The 23,609-nt window shown below is 40.8% G+C and overlaps 4 protein-coding genes across 6 annotated transcripts in view; 3 read left to right on the top strand and 1 right to left on the bottom strand.

The window, feature by feature from the left end:
- Positions 1–889: 889 nt before the first annotated feature.
- nfam1 (NFAT activating protein with ITAM motif 1) lies at positions 890–2,337 on the top strand. Its single transcript, XM_079553804.1, has 6 exons — positions 890–994; positions 1,067–1,330; positions 1,560–1,681; positions 1,823–1,927; positions 2,032–2,154; positions 2,228–2,337. The coding sequence occupies exons 1-6, from the start codon at positions 904–906 to the stop codon at positions 2,288–2,290; spliced, it is 768 nt and encodes a 255-aa protein (XP_079409930.1). The 5' UTR covers positions 890–903; the 3' UTR covers positions 2,291–2,337.
- A 909-nt stretch (positions 2,338–3,246) lies between these two features.
- f8a (coagulation factor VIII associated) lies at positions 3,247–7,562 on the top strand. The gene is made up of 12 exons (XM_079553594.1): positions 3,247–3,354; positions 3,902–3,948; positions 4,034–4,106; positions 4,824–4,983; positions 5,174–5,242; positions 5,343–5,463; positions 5,537–5,629; positions 5,736–5,800; positions 5,927–6,008; positions 6,118–6,164; positions 6,489–6,544; positions 6,631–7,562. The coding sequence occupies exons 1-12, from the start codon at positions 3,296–3,298 to the stop codon at positions 6,710–6,712; spliced, it is 954 nt and encodes a 317-aa protein (XP_079409720.1). The 5' UTR covers positions 3,247–3,295; the 3' UTR covers positions 6,713–7,562.
- Positions 7,563–7,675: 113 nt separating this feature from the next.
- LOC306960985 (epithelial membrane protein 1) lies at positions 7,676–10,549 on the bottom strand. Its single transcript, XM_079553595.1, has 5 exons — positions 10,437–10,549; positions 9,590–9,679; positions 9,223–9,319; positions 8,905–9,045; positions 7,676–7,843 (listed from the first exon to the last, which is right to left on the bottom strand). Exons 2-5 carry the CDS (start codon positions 9,662–9,664, stop codon positions 7,683–7,685), a joined length of 474 nt encoding a protein of 157 aa, XP_079409721.1. The 5' UTR covers positions 9,665–9,679; positions 10,437–10,549; the 3' UTR covers positions 7,676–7,682.
- An 11,910-nt stretch (positions 10,550–22,459) lies between these two features.
- Positions 22,460–23,609, top strand: part of rbfox2 (RNA binding fox-1 homolog 2) — a 30,452-nt gene continuing 29,302 nt past the window's right edge. For 2 of the 3 annotated variants that reach the window (XM_079554197.1, XM_079554199.1), the window contains exons 1-2: positions 22,460–22,491; positions 23,350–23,527. In XM_079554197.1, the coding sequence (XP_079410323.1) occupies positions 22,475–22,491; positions 23,350–23,527 (195 nt within the window). In that variant the 5' untranslated portion in view covers positions 22,460–22,474. The other variant, XM_079554198.1, reaches the window with a different exon arrangement.

The following is a 23,609-nucleotide window of genomic DNA, read 5'->3' as shown; positions in this document are numbered from 1 at the left end:
TCAGGCCGTTTGTCACTTTCACATGGATTCCTCACATAGTTCATCTCACTTTGATGATCAAAGTTCAAAGTTTCTGGGGGGAAAAAACAACAGGTGACCATGTGCATGTCAATAAAGATCTATTGTTATCTCTATGTCTCCCTTCTGTGGAGAAAAGACAGAACTGCATATTATTTTAGCTCAAACAGACTTGGAAATTCAAACGTTAAAATAGCCTTTGTTTTAAATAGAGGTAGAAAATAAAAGGTTGTTTAAACAATTTCTGGATAAGAACATATTTTCTGACAGAAAATTCGCACGTGTGCTGTACATAAAGCTGAGGGTGCTTCAATTAAAAAACTATGAAAGTTTTAGTTTGGGCCTAAACTCATTTCTACCTGTCACAATCCTCAAATTGCACTAATTCACTTGCTTACTTACTTAATTTACACTTGTACCATCGCTCAATAGACATGAGGTGAAGACAATGCAAACATGGCTTGTTTATTGCTTTCAGTTTCAGGTTGCAAAAAAAACAAGAAAACGTCCGGTAGCCCAGCATTAACATTGGTAATAAAGTTGGTGGTTCAGTCGTCTCACAACTAGAATTTCTTGGATTGGTTATTATTGGCCACTCGGAGATGATGTATCTCAAGGGGCTTATGAAGGATCCCCTGTAATTGTATTTCTTTCTTTTCTTTATTATTATTATTTTTAATATGGTACTACTTCTTTCACTTCTGCATTGATCATTACATTACTTTTTGTGCTTACCATAACCCTAAAGCCATATCTACCCGAGACATGGGCTGGGTCTTAGTCCAACGACACTAATATTTTGAGGAAGCAGGATTGCCACAAGGGGAAACTACAGTATATTACAGCTCAACTAAAGAGTATTTCATCCGCCATTAAGGAAAAGCAATGGCTCATGTCACCGAAAGCTCTAGATCTTTGTTTTTTGTCTTTTTGTTGACATTTCATTTTCTGCCTTCCACAACTGGACAGGAAATAGGTAAGTTCAACTCTTTTCATGGATGTTGTAAAGTGTAGAGATATTTGAAATGTTTCTGGTTTATCTTTTCAGAACTAAAGCTAGGAGATCGTGTTTTCGTGGCTCTTAAAGGAGAAAATCTCAACATTTCATTTGAACTCAGCAAACCTCCAAATCAAACTGAAGATGCTCTGAAATGTTTTGATCCTTTTGGCAAATCCATACATCATTTTGGAATCTCTGCGACATCAGAAAATGAAATTCATGGCAATTTAGACCTTGAAAACTTAACTTTATCTGGGGAGTATTATTGTCAATATAAAACTGCCAAGGCCAGTTGGTTCCTCAGAGTAAGAGGTGAGTACATTTTATCTTAATTCATTCTTAATGGACACAAAATGGACACAACAGAGTCCCGACATGTGTCATCCTTTCATTCATGATAAACAATTGATGTGGGTATTTAATTATATGTAGGATGTTGCAGATAGATAGAAGCCAATGTCCTTTCCTACTAAAGTTAAGTTAAGAGTTAAATCTTGCTCTAGACTTATGTCGAAAATAGTTAAACCGATTTGTTTTCCAGACAGTGGCTATAAGGAGGTGTGGCGATACTCTGAGACAGAGGTCATCATTGTGTCTGTTGTCACTGGCCTGCTGCTGATCTTCAGTGTGGGAGGATCCATCTATGTCTTCAGAGGAAATTGGGTAAGATGGGGAAGTTTCATGACCTTTAGATTTTATGATGATACTGTAAAAAACCACAAGCTTCAATATGTTTATCGGGCTGATCAGCAAATACATTTAGTCATATTTCAAGCGTTTGGGTCTAAATGAAATGTTTTAAAGGAATGTTGCAAAACTCAAAATAAAACCCAGAACAGTGATGTGACACAAGAGGAAACAGAGGACACCGCAAATGGCGAACCAGCACAAGCGGCGTCTTACTATGCTGTAAGAGTCTCGATGTATCATTTTATACAACGACTTTCTAAATGGTTGAAGTTTAACTCGGAGGATGAAAGTAATTCAGTCATCATAACTTTTTTTTCTCTCAGAGTCTAGACCCTCGTTCAAGGTCTGTCTATGATGTACTGGACCACTCTGCCACTCCTTCCACTAGTGGACAAAGTGACCCCAAAAGAGCCAAAACACCTAAGAAAAGCAAAGCTCAAACGAAGGTAGGTCACCATGTCATCTTTTTTTTTTTTTGAAAGACGATGACTTTTGTTGTAACCATATGTTTTGCTACAGGCGACAGAAACTCCTCAAAAGCAAGATGAAGGAATATTTGAATCGGTATATGAGAACTTTTGATCGCATGAAAACTGATGATGAGAGAAATGCAGTTGCTCAAGAGCTGATGCGCACCACCACTAACAGAAACAAACCAAAGCAATTTATATTTACATGAACTGTACACTCAGCAAATTACACAAAATATTTTGTACCCATATTTGGAAAATATCAACCACACATGAATGAATGAATGAATGAATGAATGAATGAATGAATGAATGAATGAATGAATGAATGAATGAATGAATGAATGAATGAAGGAAGGTTTATTCGGTTACAAAACATAGAACAAAATGCATGTACAGCAAATTCATTACAAACAAGGAGGGTAACTGAAAAGGTGTATGCTGAATGCGTGGCTTATTATGCCTAGCCTATTTACAGAACAACACCTACCCATCAACAATGAAACAAAAACTAAATATATACAGTATATATACACACATATACATACACACATATAGAGTACACATATTGTTTCTTCTTTTCCAGAATAAAAAATAAAACTTTGTAATTGCAAATGTTTGTTTGTTGCTTTGTTCCAATTTATGCACAACAATTATACATAAGCTTATCTTAACCAATTTTCTCAAGCATCCATATATTATTATATTCAAGGTAACTTCCTGTTATGGTTTCTGCTCATTATTATTATTATTATTATTATTATTATTATTATTATTATTATTATTATTATTATTATTATTATTATTATTATTATTATTATTTATTTTATTTTATTTTATTTTTATTTTTTAATGTATGGTTCCCCGCGCGGGTGGCCGCCTGGGACATCAAAGGATGGCTCAAAAGCAGATGATGCATTTCATTTCGTTGCACAGTTGATAGTTTGTACAGTTAATGATAATAGATCCGTGGTGCAGTTTAAAATAAAGCAACAAATAAAGCAACGTTAAAATACCCTTGACGTCAACCAATGACATTGCACGCTTTTCTGTTCGACTGACCAATGCCAGTGCACTTGTCAGTTTGACTTCCTGCTTTGGTCTGTCCTGCGTAATCATGGCTGCTGAAGGAGATTTTCTGGCAAGATATCGAGCTGTATCCAATAAACTGAAAAAGTAAATCATTTTTATTATATTATGTTCGCCTCAACTTAAATTGGGTATTTGTTCTCACTTTCAGATAAGACTATGTAATGCCGTGGCTCATTAGCTTTTAGATGCTAGGCTAAACCTCTGGGTTGCTGCTCTTTTTGCAGCCGTAACAGCGATAGATTTATATCAGAAATCAATTTTCTTAATCTGATCCATGTCTCGATATACGACGTAATTCTTCTTCGAAAATCCACTGTTACCATGGAGATCCGCCATGTCTGTGACTGTTAGGTGAATACATCTAACACACTGTGGTGTCCAAGTGTTTTAATATGAACAATAACTCCAATATTTTACCTTTTAAAGTCGCCATTCGTTTATTATTGTTGCTAAAAACCATTGCGCGTAGCGATATGACATCACCATTCGTTTAAACATATTTTGAACGTCACAACTACGTTATTGTGTACTTTTGAGGTGTATTGTCGTGTAATTGCAGCCACCAGGTCAAGTATTAAGAAGATTAATTTTTATGATATACTAACACACATTTGATGGACATGTATTGCAGACGTTTTCTTCGGAAACCCAATGTAGCAGAAGCAAGCGAGCAGTTTGGTAAGCATCCATCCTCTTTGGAACATGGGTTTGCTACCTCTGTACACAGTATCCCCCCCTTACCAAGTATGTATCTGTGTTTTAGGTCAATTAGCCAAGGAACTGAAGCAGCAGGACTGTTTACAGTATGCTGCCTTTTGCAATCTGGCCATGGCTCGGTAAGTGGTGACTGTGATGTGTAAATATTGGTTGTCTTGTTGTCATGATGGCAGTGCAATGAGATAATAAACTAGTGTAATGCTGTTGTGCTATACTAAATCACTTGCATCACCATTTTGCTCATAAGAGTTTGGACATTAGGTTCAAGAGAATCTGGACAGTATCCATTATTGTAGAAGAAATGGATGCTTATTTGTAAAGCGCTTCTCTAGGTGAATTCTCACACAATTCACCTAGAGAATGTTTTCTTCATTCACTGCACACACGGTGGGTGTAAGCTACTGTATGTTTGTAGCCACTGTGTCCCTTGTGATGGATTGACAGACGCGCAGATGCACACATTAATTCACCCTGGACTATTGTACATATTTTAAGTTGTAGGGGAAACTGAAGCAAACAGAGGCCTTGGCACGGGAAGAACTTATAAACTCACAACACAAAAAGGCCCCGTCTGGACAGGTATCAAGCTGGAACCTTACTGTGAAGGACAAGCGCTAAACACAGTGTCGTCAGGACAGTGGGGCAAAGTACTGTTTTATTGACAAGTGAAAACATCTCTATGATGCTGTCCATCATAGTTTGATGTGTCTGTGTAGTGTGTACAAAATGTATATATACATTTGTCCCAATTTTTATTCAGTTTTGCCAATAACTACAAGTTACTGTTTGCCTGAATCTGAATCTGCTGCTCCATTTTGTGAATGCTCTGCCTGCAGGTGCGAGCAGACTCTGTTTAATGCACCCGGGGAGGCTCTAGCACTGACAGATGCCGCCCGCCTCTTCCTCACATCGGAGAAGGAGAACAGGGCTCTGCAGGCACCAGGCTTTGATGAGCACCTTCAGGCTGCACTCAACTGCTACAGCTTTGCGATAAAGGTACTTTTTACTCCACGCAGATGTTTGGCTGTTTTAGAAACAAAACAAAACAGGAAATAAAACTAGAAAGTTTCAAACTGTAACTAAAGTTTATATATTATGTGAGCAGACAGTATGTCCATGGCATAACACATGTTCAGGTTTCTGTGTAGTGACCTCATTTGAATATAGCTGTTCACATGTTTTACAGGTGTACATTGAGATGAACCAGCCTGTAATGGCAGCCAGTCTGTGTCTAGAACTTGGCAATGCACTCAAGGTAAAATGGAGAAAGGCTGCAAATCATTGGCTTCATGGTTAGCCACTACATACCTTTTTTTAAAGTCATTCTTGACTCTAAGTATTGATTTTTTTTTTAGGAAATGAACCGACCAGGAGAGGCTATTGTTCACTTCCAGAGGGCATCAGAGTTGCAGTCACAAATGCCCATTGAGGCCCTACTGTCAATGGGTGAAATGGCCACTTGCAAAATACTAACGCGTGAGTTATTTGCATCTTATGTTTTCATCATTACTTAAGTATAGTTTGAACTGTCATACTTCCATTTTCACAGGTGATTATGACGGCGCATTGTCAGTGTTCACAGAAATGCAGCTTATATGTCAGGAGCGAGGGCTCCAGCTTCCAGGGACTAACTCCCCCGTAGGTGAGGCACAAGTAATCCTATTCCAGTCTTGTCTATGAGAAAGATGTCTATTTTATTCTCATTCATTTCTATCTCCGTTAAAACCGGTATGTCTCTTGTATCATAGGGGCTTTTCTGGATGTTGTGGCCAAATGTGAGATTTCAAGGGTATTGTTGCTTATGTTGCTCGAGGTAACTCACTTTTTGAACATATTACATATGTGTGTTTTAAGCCCCTGCTTGCGTCATAAACAACAATTGCAAATGGGTAGCGTAGCAGTCAACTTTGATGGTTGTCCTTCACTGTTTCCTTTGTAGCCTCCGCCTCAGAAGCTGCTCCCTGAACATGCACAAACTCTGGAACGTTACGCATGGGAGTCCTTCGACACACACAGCCAAGGTAATGACTTTTAAATTCAGTGCCCGAACGTGGGTCATGAACATATATGACAAATCTATGAAATTCATTGTAACTTTAAAGATATTAAAAAATTAAACATGGCCCACAGTGACCTTCCTGCCTGAGAATGTTTTCCTGCTTCTCCAATCAGTCGTGGTGAGTGTCATTCTTCTCATTCTTAAACATTTGACAGGATTTCCTGATTCTCCTGCCTCATACGGAATGAAGTATTGTCAGCCTTGTGACAATAACAAATGAACTAACAGTTTGTCTGTAACTATCTGTGTTTCAGTGTTTTTCCATTTTCATCGGTTTTCTGTTGAAGCCATCGGTTATCAAACCACATGATTGATGTTTATTCATTAACACATTTTTCAGGAAAATAATGTGAAACTGTAGATGTCTTCAACAAATGACACTATACATTACAACAGTGAAGGATGTTTATATGGCCAGTGTCTAATGCTGATTGTTTTGCAGATGGCCTGTCAGGAAAAAGACACAGAGTCTCTCAAATCTCTTCAAACAGAGCTCTGGTAAGACATACAGACTTTAAATCTTATTTACATGTTGTTTGTTTGCCTTTCTTCCATATAACATCAAGGTTCTGTTCTCCCCAAAGGCCGTTTTTAACAGCTGAGCAGAACCACCTTCTCCATCTAGTGGTGCAGGAGCGCATTACACCGTCTGGACAAGGCATTTAGGCTGCTCTGATTTTACGGACTTCCTCTGGGAACCATTCTTTATATAATGGAACATTCCTGTTTCTGGCTGGGTCTGTTGTAAGGCCTGATGTTTTTGTCTTTTTGTTGAAGAGAGATGGCTTCTTTGGCTGAGCAGCTAAAGGCAAACTAACTTTAACTAAAGTCGTTTTGTTGACTTGATCTATGTTTAATGAAAATGTGAATTTGACTTGTGTTGGCTAAAGGTAGTTATGTAAAATATATTTATTTGCATCAATTAATTAGACCGATAAGAACTTTGTTTATTGCATGTTTTATTCTTAACTGATATGGCTTAAACTCCTAGACAATTACACACACAAAACAGTTTTTAGCTTAAAATACAGTGAAATGGCTCACCTTAGTCCTCCCTGGTTTACTCTTAGTTCACTGTTTGCACAAATGTTTGTACATGCCTATAGCAGCCAAACCAGACTAGAAAAACATGGCTAGAACAAACAGTACAAAAACAAATATAATGGTTACATTGTAAATTGACATGTGGATACAGATACAAGATACTTCAATTGTAAAATAATGAATAAAACACTTGTATTAAAAGTAAAGGCTTGTCTCCTGCTGTTCAAGTACTGCACAGATGTAGTTGTGCCAACACACGGCACACTATTTACAGGAAGCACAAGGGACACCTTTTGGGCACACTACATGATTACAGTCAACATCAGCTTAAAAGCTCTTTCACATGCCTGGATGATGTCACACTAAATGTTTATAGGAATTATTTTTAACTCACAACCATATTAAAAGTTTCAATCTCCAATTCTATTATAGTTGCTCATATTCAATCAAGCTTAGCCCTTCATGTAAGGTTACAATTCAAATTGAAGTGTATAGCTGCAAAGGAAATCCATACACTGTTGTTTTGCCATATTTTTAAAACAAAAACCCAGCTTTTGAGTTTTCCAAAAATACACAATACCCCTCCTTTTATTTACTCGCTCTTTTTTCGTAAGACGAAGTAGGTGATGGCTAAGATAATGGAGAAGACAAAGGAGATCCAGGCCAGCACGTAGGAGTGGCCGTAGCCTCCTTCCTTTTCGCTGGTGTGAAACTCAGCCGTGTAGATCGAGGCTGCTATCATTATGCACAGGCCTGGGGAGAGAAGAGAATACTGTCACACACACCCAGGCGTCTAAGAAGTCATTATTGTTTTAACTCAAGGCTATGGCTCACCACACAGTGGAATATAAAGCAGAGAAGCCTGGGCTATTATTATGACAAATGACAGCTTCAACATACTCATTTTCGACAGATATCCACTTTTGACAATGAGGCTCTCTGTAACCGCACATGTGCCAACTGAGCACCATAAATAATCTTCTAACTTTGCTGCACTGTGACAGCATCTTCCCCTGAACACGTGCCTCTGTTTCAAATGCCTCCAAATGTCCAATATTAGTTACTATTAAAAGTTCACTGGAAGTAGTAGTTTTATTTTTGTCATTAAAGTCCCTATACCTGATATTTTTTCTTTCGTAGTAGTATAAGAAAAGTGTTTTATCCTTCACTATATTGTAAATGCAGATGTTTGTGAAAAAATACCTGTGTGGGCTGTGTATCTTTTTATAAGGCAGCCTTGTTGACTAGCCAGATATAGGGCTGGTTAACATTAAACTGTATGAGGGCTAAAAAAAAGTGAAGGTACTACTGGCATCGGGATGAAAACAGTTGGTATTGAAAAGTGGTGTAGGAAAAAAATATTTAATTAGGTAGCAGCAAGTTTTGATGCTTGGTGAGTCTTGAGACAGCACTAAAGAAAGTTACTTGGTTGTTCCAGCTCAAATAAATGATGCAAAATTAAAAGACATGGTCTTTAATAAAACAAATAAACATTATCTTTAGGTGTATGGTTCTACAGTTAATGAAGTGTATGAGTGATGTAGATACCGAAAGAGGATTGTTTAGGCACCGGTATCGTAATCATAAAATAGTTATTGCTCCCTGTAAGATGTGAAACGTGGTTATAAACCCAACCCTGTGAAGAATTGTGATGTTAATTAATTTGGATAATAACAAATTTAAATGTATGCTCTCCCTTGGTGGTTTAGATCTCATCACCCTGCGTTTTCTGATTATCATATGAAGTTGACCTGTGCCTTGTCAGAGACGAGTAAAACAACATTTTGTTCTGGAAGATCTCCAAGATAACTTACAGGAGATGGCCTGCAGGATTCCTGTGAAGGTGAAGCGCTGGCCTTTGGGAAGGGTGAAGAGCTGCGCGATGAACACGAACAAGGCCAAGATGGCAAAGATGCAAGCAAGCACAGATGTGGCCTGAACGGTTTGGAGTAACTCTGCAATGGCAAAAACACAAGTGTGCTTACTGCATACCCCTCAAGTTATTTGTGCTTTATTATATGGGAACCTGATACAGAGATAATCCACATTAAGTAATAGTCCACGTTGAGTAATCAGTGTAGATAAAAGTACTCTAACCATACAAAACCATTTACATAGTTGGGATAGATTACCTTGTGGGTAGTCTTTCAGGTTTGTGTAGTGCCAAGTGTCGGTCATTTCCCATCGGCCCCAAAGGTCAGTGGAGACCTTGTCGCTGACCCACCAGGCCTTAATTCACACAAACACACAAAACAATTATTACAACTGCTACACATGGGACATTTGCTACACTTGAATACCACCCTATTTATACTGTATCTATAATAGTAACAGTCTTGTATTGAATCTTTACAATAGTAACAGCACTGACTACTGACAAAGAAAGGTTTGCAGAGTTAGACTGATGCATTAGGGCATAATAGAAGGACATTTTAATTATATGCATTTACTGGTTCGTTGACAGCGGGCTAAATTTGAAGCATGGGATGAGGCACTCACATTATCAATGGTGGCCACCAGCAGCAGGATGACGGTGGTTAAGTGCAGGACGACGATTCCAGCCAGCATCAACATGGTGGCCTTGAGAAACTGATAAGGAAAAGGAAGGATGTACAGCATTTATTTTCCACATCACAGTATGGGCTTTATGTTGGTATTATACTGCCTTCCCCCAAATAATACTGTCTCAAAATCTGGGGGGAGAGAATGCAAAGAGGGGGGGCTTTTGCGCGCAAGCCCCAACTCGCCCACAAGCCTCACAGGCATTTTAGGAATAACTGCACAAGCCATACTGAGGCCAGACTCCAGCGCTTTCCTGCTTACACAGTGCATGACTTCACACCTAGCGGTCTTTAAACAAGTTAGGTAGCATGCCAGTAACTGCTCTCGTAAGTGAAAGCAAATGTGTTTTTAAAAAGCTCACAAAAAGGTGATACTTCTGTTACTAGTGTGGACTATTTCCGGCGACAAGAAAGACGCATTTGTTTGGCTGATGTGAGGGGCTCTCACTCAGGGGGCCTTACCCCAAATAACAGCTTTGAAAAGAGCGCGAGAACCCAATCCCGTACGAGTATCGTTGAAATAAAACGTCCCCGATACGTCCACGCAAAGATAAAACAGCCAAAAGCCCTTCCCTACCCCTAGCGACTGACTGCGCGTCTTTTTAAACTTTGTTGCGCACCAACACATACCCCATACGCTTCACAGACGATGCTGTAATTTGACACTCCTTTCACAACTTTTCACCACAGAAAACACGGGAACCTCGCATTATGCTCGCACCTAGACGTCAGCTCGTAGTGCAAAAATACCCAAAGGGCAACCAAAGAGGGGGAAAAAACGTTACCTGAAAGCGCTTTTACGCACGGACCTCGAGTTCTCTGGAAATGTGAAACACGGTAGACCCACCCAACTTTGAATTCACTGCACACACATCATTCTGTTTTCCCTCTCCATTCCCTCTTTACCCCTGACCAGGCCCCACCCATAAAGTTTCAAAAAAAAAAAAAAAGAAAGAAAATCTCCCTTCAATGAAATGCCCTAAAAGTAAACGGCATCAAGTTGAAGCTGCCCGCCCCGACTACGCACAGTTTGTAAACACAGTCGACGCTTTCAAAGACATAAAGGGACGCACCAGAACCTTTTGTTCACTCCAGATGTTTTTTTCATCAGTGTCGTTTCGTTACCCGCCATCCCTCAAGCGCCACAGCAGACGCTCTCCGCTCATTTGTGCACGTCTGCCACAGCAACAATACAAAGGCTTATCTTCGACTATAACACTGAAATGAATAGGCGCAGTCATTGCACAGACCATTGTAAATACTAACCTGTTTTCAAACGTCACCAGAAATTTTGTTTAGGGTGTTTTTATATTGCCTAATTACAGCAAATTCACAGCAACAAAGCAGATGTAGTCAATGTAACACACAGCTTTTTAACCAGTCATTGACTTGTTGGATCCTGCACAATATAGTAACAAACCTTTTGTGAGACAGTGACCACCTGATCATCCTGACAGCTGTTGAAGAGCTGTTTCAATCCATCCACTTACAAGTTATTATTACATGAATGTGTCATCACTGAATGCTTTGTAATTTTAGGAATTTAGAATCAGAATAGTTTCTATTGCCATTGTTTGAGAACAGATTCACAGACTAGGATATTTTCTCGGTGCTATCGTGCAACATAAAACACAGAATTTAGATTAAAATAAGTTATAAAAACTGTAAAACTCTAAGGCTATAAGGGCATGCATAAAGAATATTAAAATAAAAAGTAAAATATGATAAGATGACAACAGTGGGATTATATTTACAGATGTGCAGTTGCATAAAGTTATAAAGTGAGTGGACACATATGCAATTCAGCAGATAACATCCATGAGTCTGTAACTGACTTATTGGGTCTTGTTTTTGTTCATGAGTCTGATGGCGGAGGGGAAAAAACTGTTCAAGTGGCAGGATCTATGAGTCTGGACAGACCGTAGCCTCCCCGACCCACACACCTCCGGGTCCTGGAGTTGAACAGGTCCAGAGATGGGAGCTCACAGTCAATCACCTTCTCAGCAGCAGCACAATGCGCTGCAGTCGATGATTGTCCCGGTCATGTAGTGCCAGGGTACCACATGTACAGACAGACAGACAGACAGACAGACAGACAGACAGACAGACAGACAGACAGACAGACAGACAGACAGACAGACAGACAGACAGACAGACAGACAGACAGACAGACAGACAGACTATGGCATAATACATTTTAACAATATCTATTTTTACTAACCTGTATATTGTCTTTCGTGAGTATATTTAGGAATCTGACATCTGAGTTTCTTATACTGCCTATACTGTACAAGCTATTACAGGAAGTTCAATGCATTTTCCTGTGGTTTGGCTGAAGGGCTATAGATAGACAGCTTATGGCCAGTCAGCTCGCCTCTCCTTGAGCTTTTTGTCGATGGGTCGATGAGTTATTAAGGATGACAGTGCCAAAGTCCACTGCTGAAACCCAATATTTCCTTTTGTGTGAACAAATTGCAACCAGAGTTCACTGGGCTGAACAGTAATAGAGCTATCAGAGACAGCACTGCAGTAATTCAGACATAGAATCCATTGTGGAGACGTGTTTATACCAGGGGGAAGGTGAGAGTGCAGGCTGTACATGTGAATATTGGATTGACTTCTTTGGTTGGTCATGCCTTCACAGTGTGTGGGTGAGGCTCATTAGAGCAGCATCCTCTCTCCACTCAGACATAGTTGTCACACCAATACACACTGAAATACTCAATGGGAGCAGTTTGATTAATCAATCTCACTGACATTCATATGAATAGAGAGACCAATAGCAAGCTGGGATGTGACTCAATACTGGTCACTTTTGCAAAAGTCTGTCTTTGATGAGGCCTACAGATGGATAAAGAATGATAGCTGCTGGAAAAAATGACTGTTCATGCTAACATTGCTGTATATTTTTATATCCTCTCTGTTCAAACTCCACAAGAACCATAAACAGGCCAGTATAAGACTCAATACTGAATAGCTGCATATTTCCTTGTAAAGGCCACTACTCATCAGACACATACTGAAATAGTTAGACAGCACACATCCTTGTTATTGATTCCTCTGGGTTAAATCTTGAAGGAGAGTCAACTGCAATTCCCATTTTGAGCTTCTTCTTTTAAAACATCAAAGATCTGTCTGAGTATTTCGATAGATTCTCCATTCTGCTGCAGCAGTAGTATATTCATTTTAATTTATTCAGTGAAACCAGCTTCCAAAATCGACAGGAAGTTGTTCTCTGTGAATCTGGTTGGATTGCAGCTGTTGGAACAAGGGAGTTGTGTAATCCTAGTTATAAATGTACCCTGTAGCTTTTTTTACAGCCTATGTTGGGCTACTTCTCACTGCTTGTTGGCCAAGTAGTTGCAGGGTCGTGTCCAGGAGGTGGCCAGCAGTGTTGGGGTATTACAAAAGTAATGAGTTACAAAAATATGTTACTTTTTTTCAATAACTAAGGAATACAACATATTAATCAAACAAAATACAGGACTATATTAGTCATTACATTTCAAGTAACTTGAGTTACAAGTGCATTTAAATGTATGTATGAAAAAAAATGGAGAGCGTTGTAGAGACCACTGTGATGGAAAGTAAAGGCGTCATGCTGACCACTCATACATCCACTGGGTCACTACAAGGTAAAATACTTATAAATATCAACTGTTTTTTGGGGGGGTTTTTTTTACATAAAAAGTTGCATAATGCACGTTTAAGTGTGTGTGTGTCAATTTTCTCTGTAGTTATTTTTTCTATCTATTTATTTCTGAATTGGAGAAATATTTATGCTATTTTTCGACACCTCTTTGTTACTATTTTGGACATGACGTAATTGGTTTGCGTCTTAATTGGACGTCCACTCGCACCTGCCGTTGGAGCGTTTGCGCGTGAAACCAATCCTAACATCCTGGCAATGTCTGGCAAAAAGAAACAACACTTAATATTTATTCTTGCCGCTTTTTGCATTTTGACATATCATCCCTGCCGCTCGTTGAGTTTAGGAAAGTTAGACGATGATTTTGGTTCTAGGAAACCTCAAAAGTCGAAGTGGATTCGGCTTGACCCCCAGGGAAACAAACTGTTGCTGGATAATAAACAAACAATTGATCAAAACCAGCACAAAAGTAAGTGGCCTGGATTAACAAACACCAGCCCTAAATTAACGTCTTTTGAGGAGGGAGTTCTTTTGCGCCAACTTCAGGAAAATGGCCTTCACCAGAAAAGCGTGTCGTGGCGCTTAGGTAATGTCAGCCAGCATCACAAGTCTCCGACCTACAAGTCTGGTAAAGGATACCAGTCCGACTATACAGGTAAACTCGAGGCGATTATGCACGCGCTCCTGACAGCCTCCCCAATTTACATGCCCTAATTTATATCCTTGAGGTTTTCGTCCCGTCCAAGGGGAAATCTTGGGCGTTTCTCCTGACACTGCCCATTTGTCTGAGTGGCTGGCTATGAGACCTTTGGTGCATTGTGATCAAAATGCCATGACCTTCACTGCCTCTGGAGGAGGATTCACAAACCTGTTTGTGAACAGAGGTAAGCTGGCTTGTTACTGTACATAGAACAACATGCTCCCTACAGCAAGCTGCTAATATGTCACTGTCTTCTTTATTTTAATGGCTGTAATGGTATAAACAGGGAAGGTGAGAAACCGCAGCTGAATAGGGAGAAAAAATACCTACTTGAATAATGTCCAACAGATTATAAGTATAAGTAACATTTTAAATACTACTGTGTTTTCAATCGTAAAAAAAATAGTCTAACTTACTTGTATTACAATTTTCCAAAATGTTTAAATTTATGTATTTTTATCGGATACAAAGAGTAATTCAGAGAGGATTTTGGATGTTCATTTTTTGTTCAAATTATCATGAAAGAAATTAAACTAAAAAAAACTGTTTAGAGCAAAGGCGTTTAAATCTATGGAGGAACATTTATTAAGTGAAATAATAAAACAGTTTGTATAGATTGGACTATTTCTCCATCTGCAATTTCTCCATCTGTGAGATCAATAAAGTATCATCTTAATTTCTTTGAAATTGCTGGTAAAATGTTGCATTATGAGAGACCTGGGCCAAAACCTGCAGTGTCTTTTCTTAAGACATTATGTATCGTTGACATTTTCTTATCGTAATTATATTCTGCATACTAATGTGTGTCACAGATGGAGGCACCCCCATCTCGCTCTTTGATCTTCCTTCAATCTGTGGTTACGTTGTGAAGACTAAATGGGGTGGTCTGGAGATGACCATACCATATGACGCATGTTACATTATTGAGGAGGTATCTGCAAACCGTCTTTTAGGATCTTTTAACCATACCCGCTTGTGACGATACACCTACACTATGTTAGTCGTTCTCTAAGTTTTCCCATTGTGCCTGGTTTAAAACTATTGCAGATTTGCTCAATAATAATAAAAAATCAACAACACGGACATACTCGATGTTTAACGATGTTTTAGGATGGTACCATTGTCCTGCCGCTGGAGTGGTGGGGAAGCCCTTTGCGGCTCTCTTGTCCCGTGTGGAGACCCAATCCTGCTCCCACAGTGTACTGCTCGGTGTATGGCATGGTGGTGCAGATAGTCGGACAAAAAGAAGATTTGCCAACACTGGGATTTAAAGGTAAACTCTTAAAAGCATTCTTAATTTCGCACGTCATTAACACTTCAACATTTCTGTATTCAGAATCAGAATTGGTTTTATTGCCATGGTTATGAACAGGTTCACAACTAGGAATTTTCCTCGGTTGATCGTGCAACAAGAGCACATGTAGCATGTAGCACATAACTTGGTTAAATAGAAACTATAACAACTTTCAACTGTAAGGCTATTATACTATAAGGGCATGTGTAAGAAGATTACATTTAAACTAGGATAAAGACAACAATTTGACAAAGAACAACAGCGTGTGTGTAGCTTTAGGTGTACAGGTGCATTGAGTGTTGGCAGCTAATATGAGTGTGGACATACCACATAGTGCAATAGAGCAGATTACATTCACAAGTCTGCAACTGAGTTATTGGGTCTTGTTTTTGTTCATGAGTCTGATGGCGGAAGAGAAATAACTGTTCAAGTGGCGGGAGGTGTGGGTCTGTATGGACCGTAGCCTCCTGCCCGAGGGTAGAGGGGTGAATAGTCTGCTGGGCTTTCTTGATGAGGGAGATGATGGTTGGCTCCCATTTGAGGTCCTGGGTGATGGTGGTGCCCAGGAAACAGGAGGAGTCCACGATGGAGATGCAGGTGGGAGAGTCTGTCAGGGCGAGGGGAGGCGGTGGGGCTGTGACTTTCCTGAAGTCCATTATCTCCACTATCTTCTGGGCGTTCAGCTCCAGGTTGTTGTGGCTGCACCAGGACGCCAGCCAGTCCACCTCTCTCCTGTAGCCGGACTCACCACCGTCCGAGATGAGCCTGATGAGGGCGGTGTCGTCCGCAAACTTGATCAGTTTAACGGACTGGTGACTGGAGGTGCAGCAGTTTGTGTACAGCGAGAAGAGCCAAGGGGAAAGTACACAGTCCTGAGGGTGGTTGTTGTTGATTCTGCTGCTGTTATTATTATAATTTCAGTGAATGGCCGCTGGGGACCATTGTTGGCTGAAGAGTGCGCCACTCTTGTTAGTTCTCAGCCTGAGAAATTCCTTTTCTTTATCCCTACCTCTGCTGCATGTGTTACTGTTGAAGTAAGTACTATGATTATATCCCAAAACCTTATGGTGACAGTGAATAAAATCTATTTGTGACTGATTTTCAGCTTGGTGTTCACCTGTGGCTTATCATTGATGAGCTGGAATACACACTCTCCTGTCCCGAGTTCCCCCCTGTCCCTCCTTCATTTCCCAGTGAACCTCAATTCCCCTTTTTCCCTGATCCAGTCAATCCTGCGCCCCCCTTAGCTCCTCCCCGACCGACTCAGCCGTATTTGGACCCCATCTACCTGCACCCCGAATTCCCACAGATCCATCCTCCTGCTCCACTGTTCCCTAAACTTCCTATGCCCACTGCGGATGCGCCCCTGGGACCCCTCCCACAGCACCATGCCCATTCTTTAGTGCCATACTTTGATGGAGGGTACATGGCACCATTTAAGCCCCACCCACCTCCAGCAGCACCATATTTCAACATAGGACAAGATAAGTTTGTTTTACCTCATACGTATAACCCCTATGCGCCGTACTTCTACCCCGAGTATTCTGTAAAGCCCACTCCTTCTCCACCACAGATGCCAAATTTTCAACACCTTCATCCCAGTGCCCATTTTTTTCATATGCCTCACCATCTTGCCCTGCAAACGACCACGACCCCATCACCTCGCCCTTTGGCTGTACCCCCAATACCACCGGGGTTTTCATTGCCGCCTGTTAATTTCCTTTTGCCTGGTTACACAGATGCGCCTTACAATCCAAATCACCAAACATCAGTTAATTTAGTCGGTCCCTCATCACACCTCAAGCCTTCATTCCCTGAAACCGTTCCTGAACCTTATAAGCACTGCTTCCCTTATGGGGACCAGTTGTGCCCCTACTATCCCAGTCCTTACTATCCCTACTATCATCCTCCACAACCACCCATGTATCCCCCAGTGCAGCAAACCCCCGTCCCAACTCACTCCCCTCCACAGGAAATCCAACACTACTGTCTCGGGAACAGGATATTTGTCCGTTTACCTTTTGCACATCCAGGCTCCATACAGGTTAAAGGTGAGTAGAGTTCAGTTTCTTGCATTGATAGACTGTAAATCCCAGTCAACAATAAACACATTTTTGGTCTTTTTTTTTTTTTAATGCTAGATCAAACAAATGTGTGGCATTTTCTTTCCGATGTGCCTTCATTCTGTTTGTACAACCTGCATTGGTCTGATGGAGCTGGGATATTTCAGAGTCCTCTGCCTGGCTGTCACGCGCGTTCTAAGGTAACCATCACTACTGTTACTGCTGATACTACTTCAGTGTATCTGTATATATTTATAGAGTCATTCAGCTCCAAAGGGAGAAATGTAGTACATCAGAATAGTAGAGCAGTTCTCAAACTGGGGTTCGTCTAATAATTATTAGTTTGATAGCTTGTATATTATAAAAGAGTCTTGTCAATAGTGTCTTAAGATTGTTGAAGCTGTTTTGTCACTCAAGTCTATAGTGATTTGTAGCTGCAGTCTGGAATACACATGCATTTATCAAACACAGATGAGCATTTCTCTCCCAGTCAGCAACTTTCACGGTATAAATGATCAATTCCATATGTGCCTTTTTCAGCGTTCACTTTTTTTATTTTGAGGTTTTAGAGATGCTAGTAACATAAGAAGAAAAGGCAAACAAAAGCAAAGCACATTTTTATTCATTGCGTTGTACTGTTGCATTTTTTTCAAGTTCGATACTTCCGCCTCATTGTCTCTGCGCTATTGGGACACGTCGCTTGCGCACTTTAGGACAGTGGATGTTCGGTGCCCTGAACAATCCATAACTCCACCCCCACTTCCCCCATCTCCACCTGCCCCACCTTTCCTATATGAGCCTCCTAAAGAGTCCTGCTCCGTTCATCACATGACTATCGAGTTCCCTGCTGGGCCCATTTCTGAGATCAATGTTAAAGGTACAATGTATGTGAAAAGATAAATTCTGTTTGAAATGATGTTCTTGTTTGCATCGTATGTTAATAAGATGACACTTTTGTTTACAGATTTGTATGGGAACAAGGTAAAACTCCAGGATGTTTCACAGGACTGTGGGTATTCTGTAAACATGGGCAAAGATGGAAAGATCCGTTTGAGCATCCCCTTACATTTGCATTGTCACATGACATTACAGGCAAGTTCTGACTTGGGCTCAAAGTTGCACATTTTATCGCACTGTATCTAAAACCGGTTGTCTAAACATTGTGTACTGAAGGGTTCGGTGTACACCCTCACCATAGTGTACACGATATTTCATGGGACAAGAGAGACTAAATTTTCCTGTCCAGGGGGTGTTGGCCCAATCTCTGCTCAAGGTACTAGGATATTTTTACACCCCTGAAAGGCTTCCTCCGGGTCTTTCAAAGTCAACTTTAACTGTGTGCTTGACCTTTGTTGTGTGGTCCCTCAGAGTGCAACTTTCCCAGCGATAGACGCCTCCCCTGTGGACCAGCCTCTGTATCCCAGCATCAGTGCATCTCCATGGGCTGTTGCTTTAGCAATCACCCTCCTGCCTGTTACTATCCCATGGATGGTGAGCTACGTTATGTCTAAATTTACCAATGGGGACATAGAAAGGAATTGAAAACCGTATCCTTTTAATTTCTATGTTTTTCAGTACATATGCTAATCAGAAGCTTGTATAAAAAGTAAAAAATGAGTTATGAATAGCTAAATATGCGAGGTCTTGGGTTTCAATTTTTATTTAAAAAATAAAACACTCAGAATTGATCTATAGTTTGTGAGGGAAAAAACTGAACTGTAACAGATGATATTGCACCTGTTTAAAAAAAGACAATGTATGACTATACAAATAGGTAATATGAGTGTTGGTGGAGGGGGGGTGAAAGGTTTTTTGTATAATTGTGTGTTTGTATTTCTGCAGAGTGCACTGCTGACAGGCACTTTGTCTTCTCTGTGCCGGCATCTCTCACGGAGCCACCTCTGTCCCTCCCTCTTCTTATTGCTGGCAGTGACTCGTCCTGCAAACCTGAGAGAGTAACTTCTGATTTTGCCTTGTTTAAGGTTCCTATGGATGGCTGTGGGGCACGCAGAATGGTACATTTTTATTTAGTAGTTAGGTACTTTATTACATTTGTTAAAGTCATTGTCTGGTAGTCTCAATGTATTACAAATTTTATACAATGTGCAAAATCGTTATATTATATTACATTACATTACATGACTTTTTGTAAAGTCCCTCCTTCCCGGATCTAGGAAACTAATCTAGTCTAGTATCCTCCCGCATTGACCAATGAGACAAGCTCTTCTGTGAACCAGCCTGTCGGGTCCAATCAGGAGGGAGGGGGAGGAGCTTGATCATTTACTTTTGAAAATCCTGTTCTCCTTATTTTGCAAAGAGGAATTTGATTACTTTAAAATGTCACTCTATCTCTCCGAGCTCACTTTGCAAACTTACATTAAGGTGTTTTGCTTCTCTACCTTTTTTTGTAGCAAGTCGGAAAAACTGTCATCTATATATTAGAAGTGAATAATATCGTAAATAGCATCAGCCTCAACTATGGCACAATCACAAGAGACTCGCCTGTCAGGTCAGTACACTCCAGACTCCTTAGCTAGAACTACAAATTGAAAGAATTTAACTTGCATCACTGACTTTGTGGATTAGATTACTGGTGGAGTGCAGATTTTTGCCAGGCAGTGCACTCACTGTCAGCTACATGGTAAAAACACCGACTTTGGGTCCAGCGATTCAAACTCAAGGAGCTTTCGGAGTCCAGATCAGGATTGCCAAAGGTAAGTCAAAGTTATCATCAATACAATTTACAATGGCTTAATAAAATACTAAGGTATGCATGTCCTCAAATTAGATTCTCAATATACGAGCTTCTACCCCCAGCATCACCAGCCCCTGCAGGTACTGCTAGGTAAACCCCTCTATCTGGAGGTGCGTCTGTTGAACTCCCCAGACCCCAGTTTGGTGTTGCTTGTACACTACTGTGTTGCTTATCCTCGCTCTGGGAAAGCCGTGTGGGTGTTGCTTTACAATGGGTAGGTTATAAATGTGTTAAATCCTATCCTCCAAGACAATGATAATTTATCCAGTTATTCAGACAAATAAAACAATTCTTCCTCCAGATGCCCAAATCCACTGGATCCTCACCCTAACCAGGTTGTGGTCTCAAATCTACAAGTGTCTGTTCCTGCTCAAACTCGTCGCTTCAAAATCAGCACTTTCCAGTTTCTTCCTGACGGAAAGTTCATGGACTCAAATGAAGAGGTAACGTTAAGGTCAACGATTTAATGAATAGATGAAGTGACAGGAAATTACAAGGGCAAGGACCGGAAGAGACATGATAAACTGGAGAGTCATGTAGCTGCGTCATATGCACAGGCTTTACATGCAAAATTATTTGGAATGAATTAAAAATCACTGCTTTATGGCAATAACAAAAACACAAAGGCTAAAGGTATTTAGGTAATGTCTTCTTAAACTACAAAATAATCTGATTCCATCATTTTAAAACCTGTTAACTTTGTAGCGTAGACGTTTAAAAACAGGTTCTGAATCTGAAATGCATGCGATTCTTCCATTGATAAAACATAGGCTAGTCACTACTGTATGCAACTTAGACAAAACCAATAGAGCTATAATCTTATGCATTAGGCCTGTATTCATTGTAATAGTTTAAGTATGACTTTTTTATTGAATTGCATTCTTGGGGTGACTTCCAGATCCTATTGTAAAATGATGTTCATGCCATAAATTGAAACAGTTTTTATTCCCTTCAGATCTACATAATGTGTGGAACAGAGCTTTGCTCACCGCGGGACGGCCCATGTGTCGAGGGTTGCTTTGCTCAATGACGGTAAGCATGTTTGTGCTCTCACTTTACAGACCACTCCCACAGATCACATGGACTTCGACTGCAGCTCAACAGTCAAGGTTACGCCCTGTGCCGGAAGTAAAAATCCCATAAAAATGTTCTATATGTTCTCCATAGACTTTTCAACAAATAAAAATAAGTTTAAAGGCACGACAGAGGCTATTTGGCTGTGTGCCGACAACGACCAGAGTGAAAAAGAAAATGTCAGAAACTTTAACATGGCAAAATGCTTTCATAAGATAAATGTAAAAATTGGATCATTTAAATCTTCAACTTAAAATGGTGCGTTTTATGTCCTGTAATATTTAAACGTGTATTATTTTTATTTTTCCCGAAAGTCTGTGGAGATTTGTAATGGGACATTTACTTCTGGGACCAGGGAGGAGCCTGGACTGTTGAGCCACACTGACGACAGTAGAATTTTGATTCATTTAGTCATGAGCCAACATTTGCATTAATTATTAAGACTGATGCATATCCTGTTTTTCAGCAACATGGAAGCTGCTGCAAGCTGCAAATGAAGAGCAGGCCTCTCAGTTTTACCAGTATTAAAATATGCTTGAAGTTGTATCTGTTTTTTTGTTTTTGAATTGTGTACAATATTTGCCATTTATAATCTGAAGTGACTGCAGAAACACAGATACATGTCTCGCCTCTTGCATCGACACTATGCTGCCAGTATGCTCCAGCTATTGCTTATAAAGCTCTGAATACTTCTCTCTGAAATGTAATTAATTAAATTGACTATCACGTTGGAAAGAGGGAAACACAAACGTATAAGAGATAAAACGGATCAAATTTCGCTGCAGGTATTGTGGCCAAATAAGAGGTTGCATTTGTACCTCCCAGTTGTAGCCTTTGGCCACTGGGTGTCATCCAAGCAATAGAAATACTGTAGGCTACTAGAACAACACTAGGTACCCCTTTACGCAGAACACATCTGGACTGCGGTTGGCACAGCTTGCTTGATAAAGTTCGACGTAAAAATGTTGCAGGCTTTTTGATAAAACGCACAAAATGACTGATATAGTGGTGGTAGTGGTGGCGTGTGTGTGTGCGCGCACTTCGGTGAGCTTCCAGCAAATGTAATCGGAAATGCACTACTGTACTATGCGGCAAAATGTCAGTTAATGCTTTTGGGGATGCACTCACGGAGCATGACCGCCTCAGCACAACAAGACCCCTCTTGTACACGCGCACACCTCCCTCCAATGAAATGTATGGAAGCACTGCGGCACACTGCGTTTGTTTGCAGGCTGCGTGGCTGCATGGCTCTGCGTTCAAAGGGAGAGCGGAAGATAGGAGGAGGGGAATGACTACACCAAGAGGGTAGGAGGAGGCAGTGAGGACAATTTCCTTTCTGAAACACACGCTACAAGAACACACTGGGAAAACGGAGAGGGAAGAAAATAGGCACAAGGAAACTCAGGCAAGAAAACCGCGTCCTTTCTTTAACGCAGAGTAGCGGACTAACATGGGGGAAAGCGCCAGCTCTTGACGAGGACCTGCTCTTAAGTGAACCTCTTCTCTGTGGCACAAGTCTGGCTAATATACAGAGGAAAGGCGACAGGGAAGACATGTTGAGGGGCTTTTCTCCTTAAGGCTGCGGTAGGATGTTGATATATTACTCCTAAAAAGACGCCCCTTTCAGGAAAAAACAGAGCAGATGGAAATCAGGCGGTAGATAATGCTCAGGAGCCAATGATTTGATCGGTGTTTGTATAATTAGTTTATTATGAGCTAGAATAACGTAGGCCTCTGAGGCGACCCGCAGTAAATAAACACGGTGAAACTGGGCTGTAGCCGAGCATTACCATTAGATCTTTGTAGAGTAGCCTTGTAGCTGCTGTTTTACACAATCGCTCGCCTCGTTTGTGAGACTCGTTATTTGTGTCTTTGCGAATCAAACCACGTTTCATTGTAGCCAAAGCTATTGTTCCGTTTGAGCTAAATAACATTACAACTCTGGGCTGATGCAAAGGCCCGAGATAGCTATTTGGCGTCTTTAGAAGTGCAGGATATTATCCCGTGCAGCTGTCAGCTCAGTGCTGCTCCAGCTCGGATACCTTTTAATAGGCCCATTTTCCGTGTAGATAGGAACCCCCACAACGGTTTATAAATGTTAATGTCGACCGACGTTGCCTCTATCATGCTGCCGGTGTCCCGCGCTCTCTTGGACCGGGATAGAGAGCTGGACCCCATGGGAGGCGTGCACCCCAACCCAGGCGGTCCTCCGGCGGCTGTGCGGGGCATGAAGCGGGGAGACCCGGAGCCTGACGGACAGACAGCGGCTGCTCTGCTGGACACCTCTGGAGCTGAGTGCAAGCGGCCCAGGATTGATGGCACCGGTCTCGATGTCGGCCAGGTGAGGGGTCCTTAGTTTGTGCCACGAATGATCCAATCACAACATGCAGTGTGTTACTAATGTAAAGACAGGTGTATTCTGC

This window comes from Gobius niger (genome assembly GCF_951799975.1).
Source record: "Gobius niger genome assembly, chromosome: 3".
NCBI lineage: Eukaryota > Metazoa > Chordata > Actinopteri > Gobiiformes > Gobiidae > Gobius > Gobius niger.
The sequence above is the reverse complement of the archived record's forward strand: the minus strand, read 5'-3'. Positions and strand labels throughout refer to the sequence as shown.

Excerpts from the sequence above, each read along its gene's own strand:
- nfam1 (XM_079553804.1), top strand. The coding sequence starts at position 904 with ATGGCTCATGTCACCGAAAGCTCTAGATCTTTGTTTTTTGTCTTTTTG. Across the intron at positions 1,682-1,822 it reads ATGTCTTCAGAGGAAATTGG|GAATGTTGCAAAACTCAAAA; the intron begins GTAAGATGGGGA and ends AATGTTTTAAAG. Across the intron at positions 1,928-2,031 it reads AAGCGGCGTCTTACTATGCT|AGTCTAGACCCTCGTTCAAG; the intron begins GTAAGAGTCTCG and ends TTTTTCTCTCAG.
- f8a (XM_079553594.1), top strand. The coding sequence starts at position 3,296 with ATGGCTGCTGAAGGAGATTTTCTGGCAAGATATCGAGCTGTATCCAAT. Across the intron at positions 3,949-4,033 it reads AGAAGCAAGCGAGCAGTTTG|GTCAATTAGCCAAGGAACTG; the intron begins GTAAGCATCCAT and ends TCTGTGTTTTAG. Across the intron at positions 5,243-5,342 it reads AACTTGGCAATGCACTCAAG|GAAATGAACCGACCAGGAGA; the intron begins GTAAAATGGAGA and ends TTTTTTTTTTAG.
- LOC306960985 (XM_079553595.1), bottom strand. The coding sequence starts at position 9,664 with ATGTTGATGCTGGCTGGAATCGTCGTCCTGCACTTAACCACCGTCATC. Across the intron at positions 9,046-9,222 it reads CCTGAAAGACTACCCACAAG|AGTTACTCCAAACCGTTCAG; the intron begins GTAATCTATCCC and ends TTGCCATTGCAG. Across the intron at positions 7,844-8,904 it reads AATCCTGCAGGCCATCTCCT|GCCTGTGCATAATGATAGCA; the intron begins GTAAGTTATCTT and ends TTCTCTCCCCAG.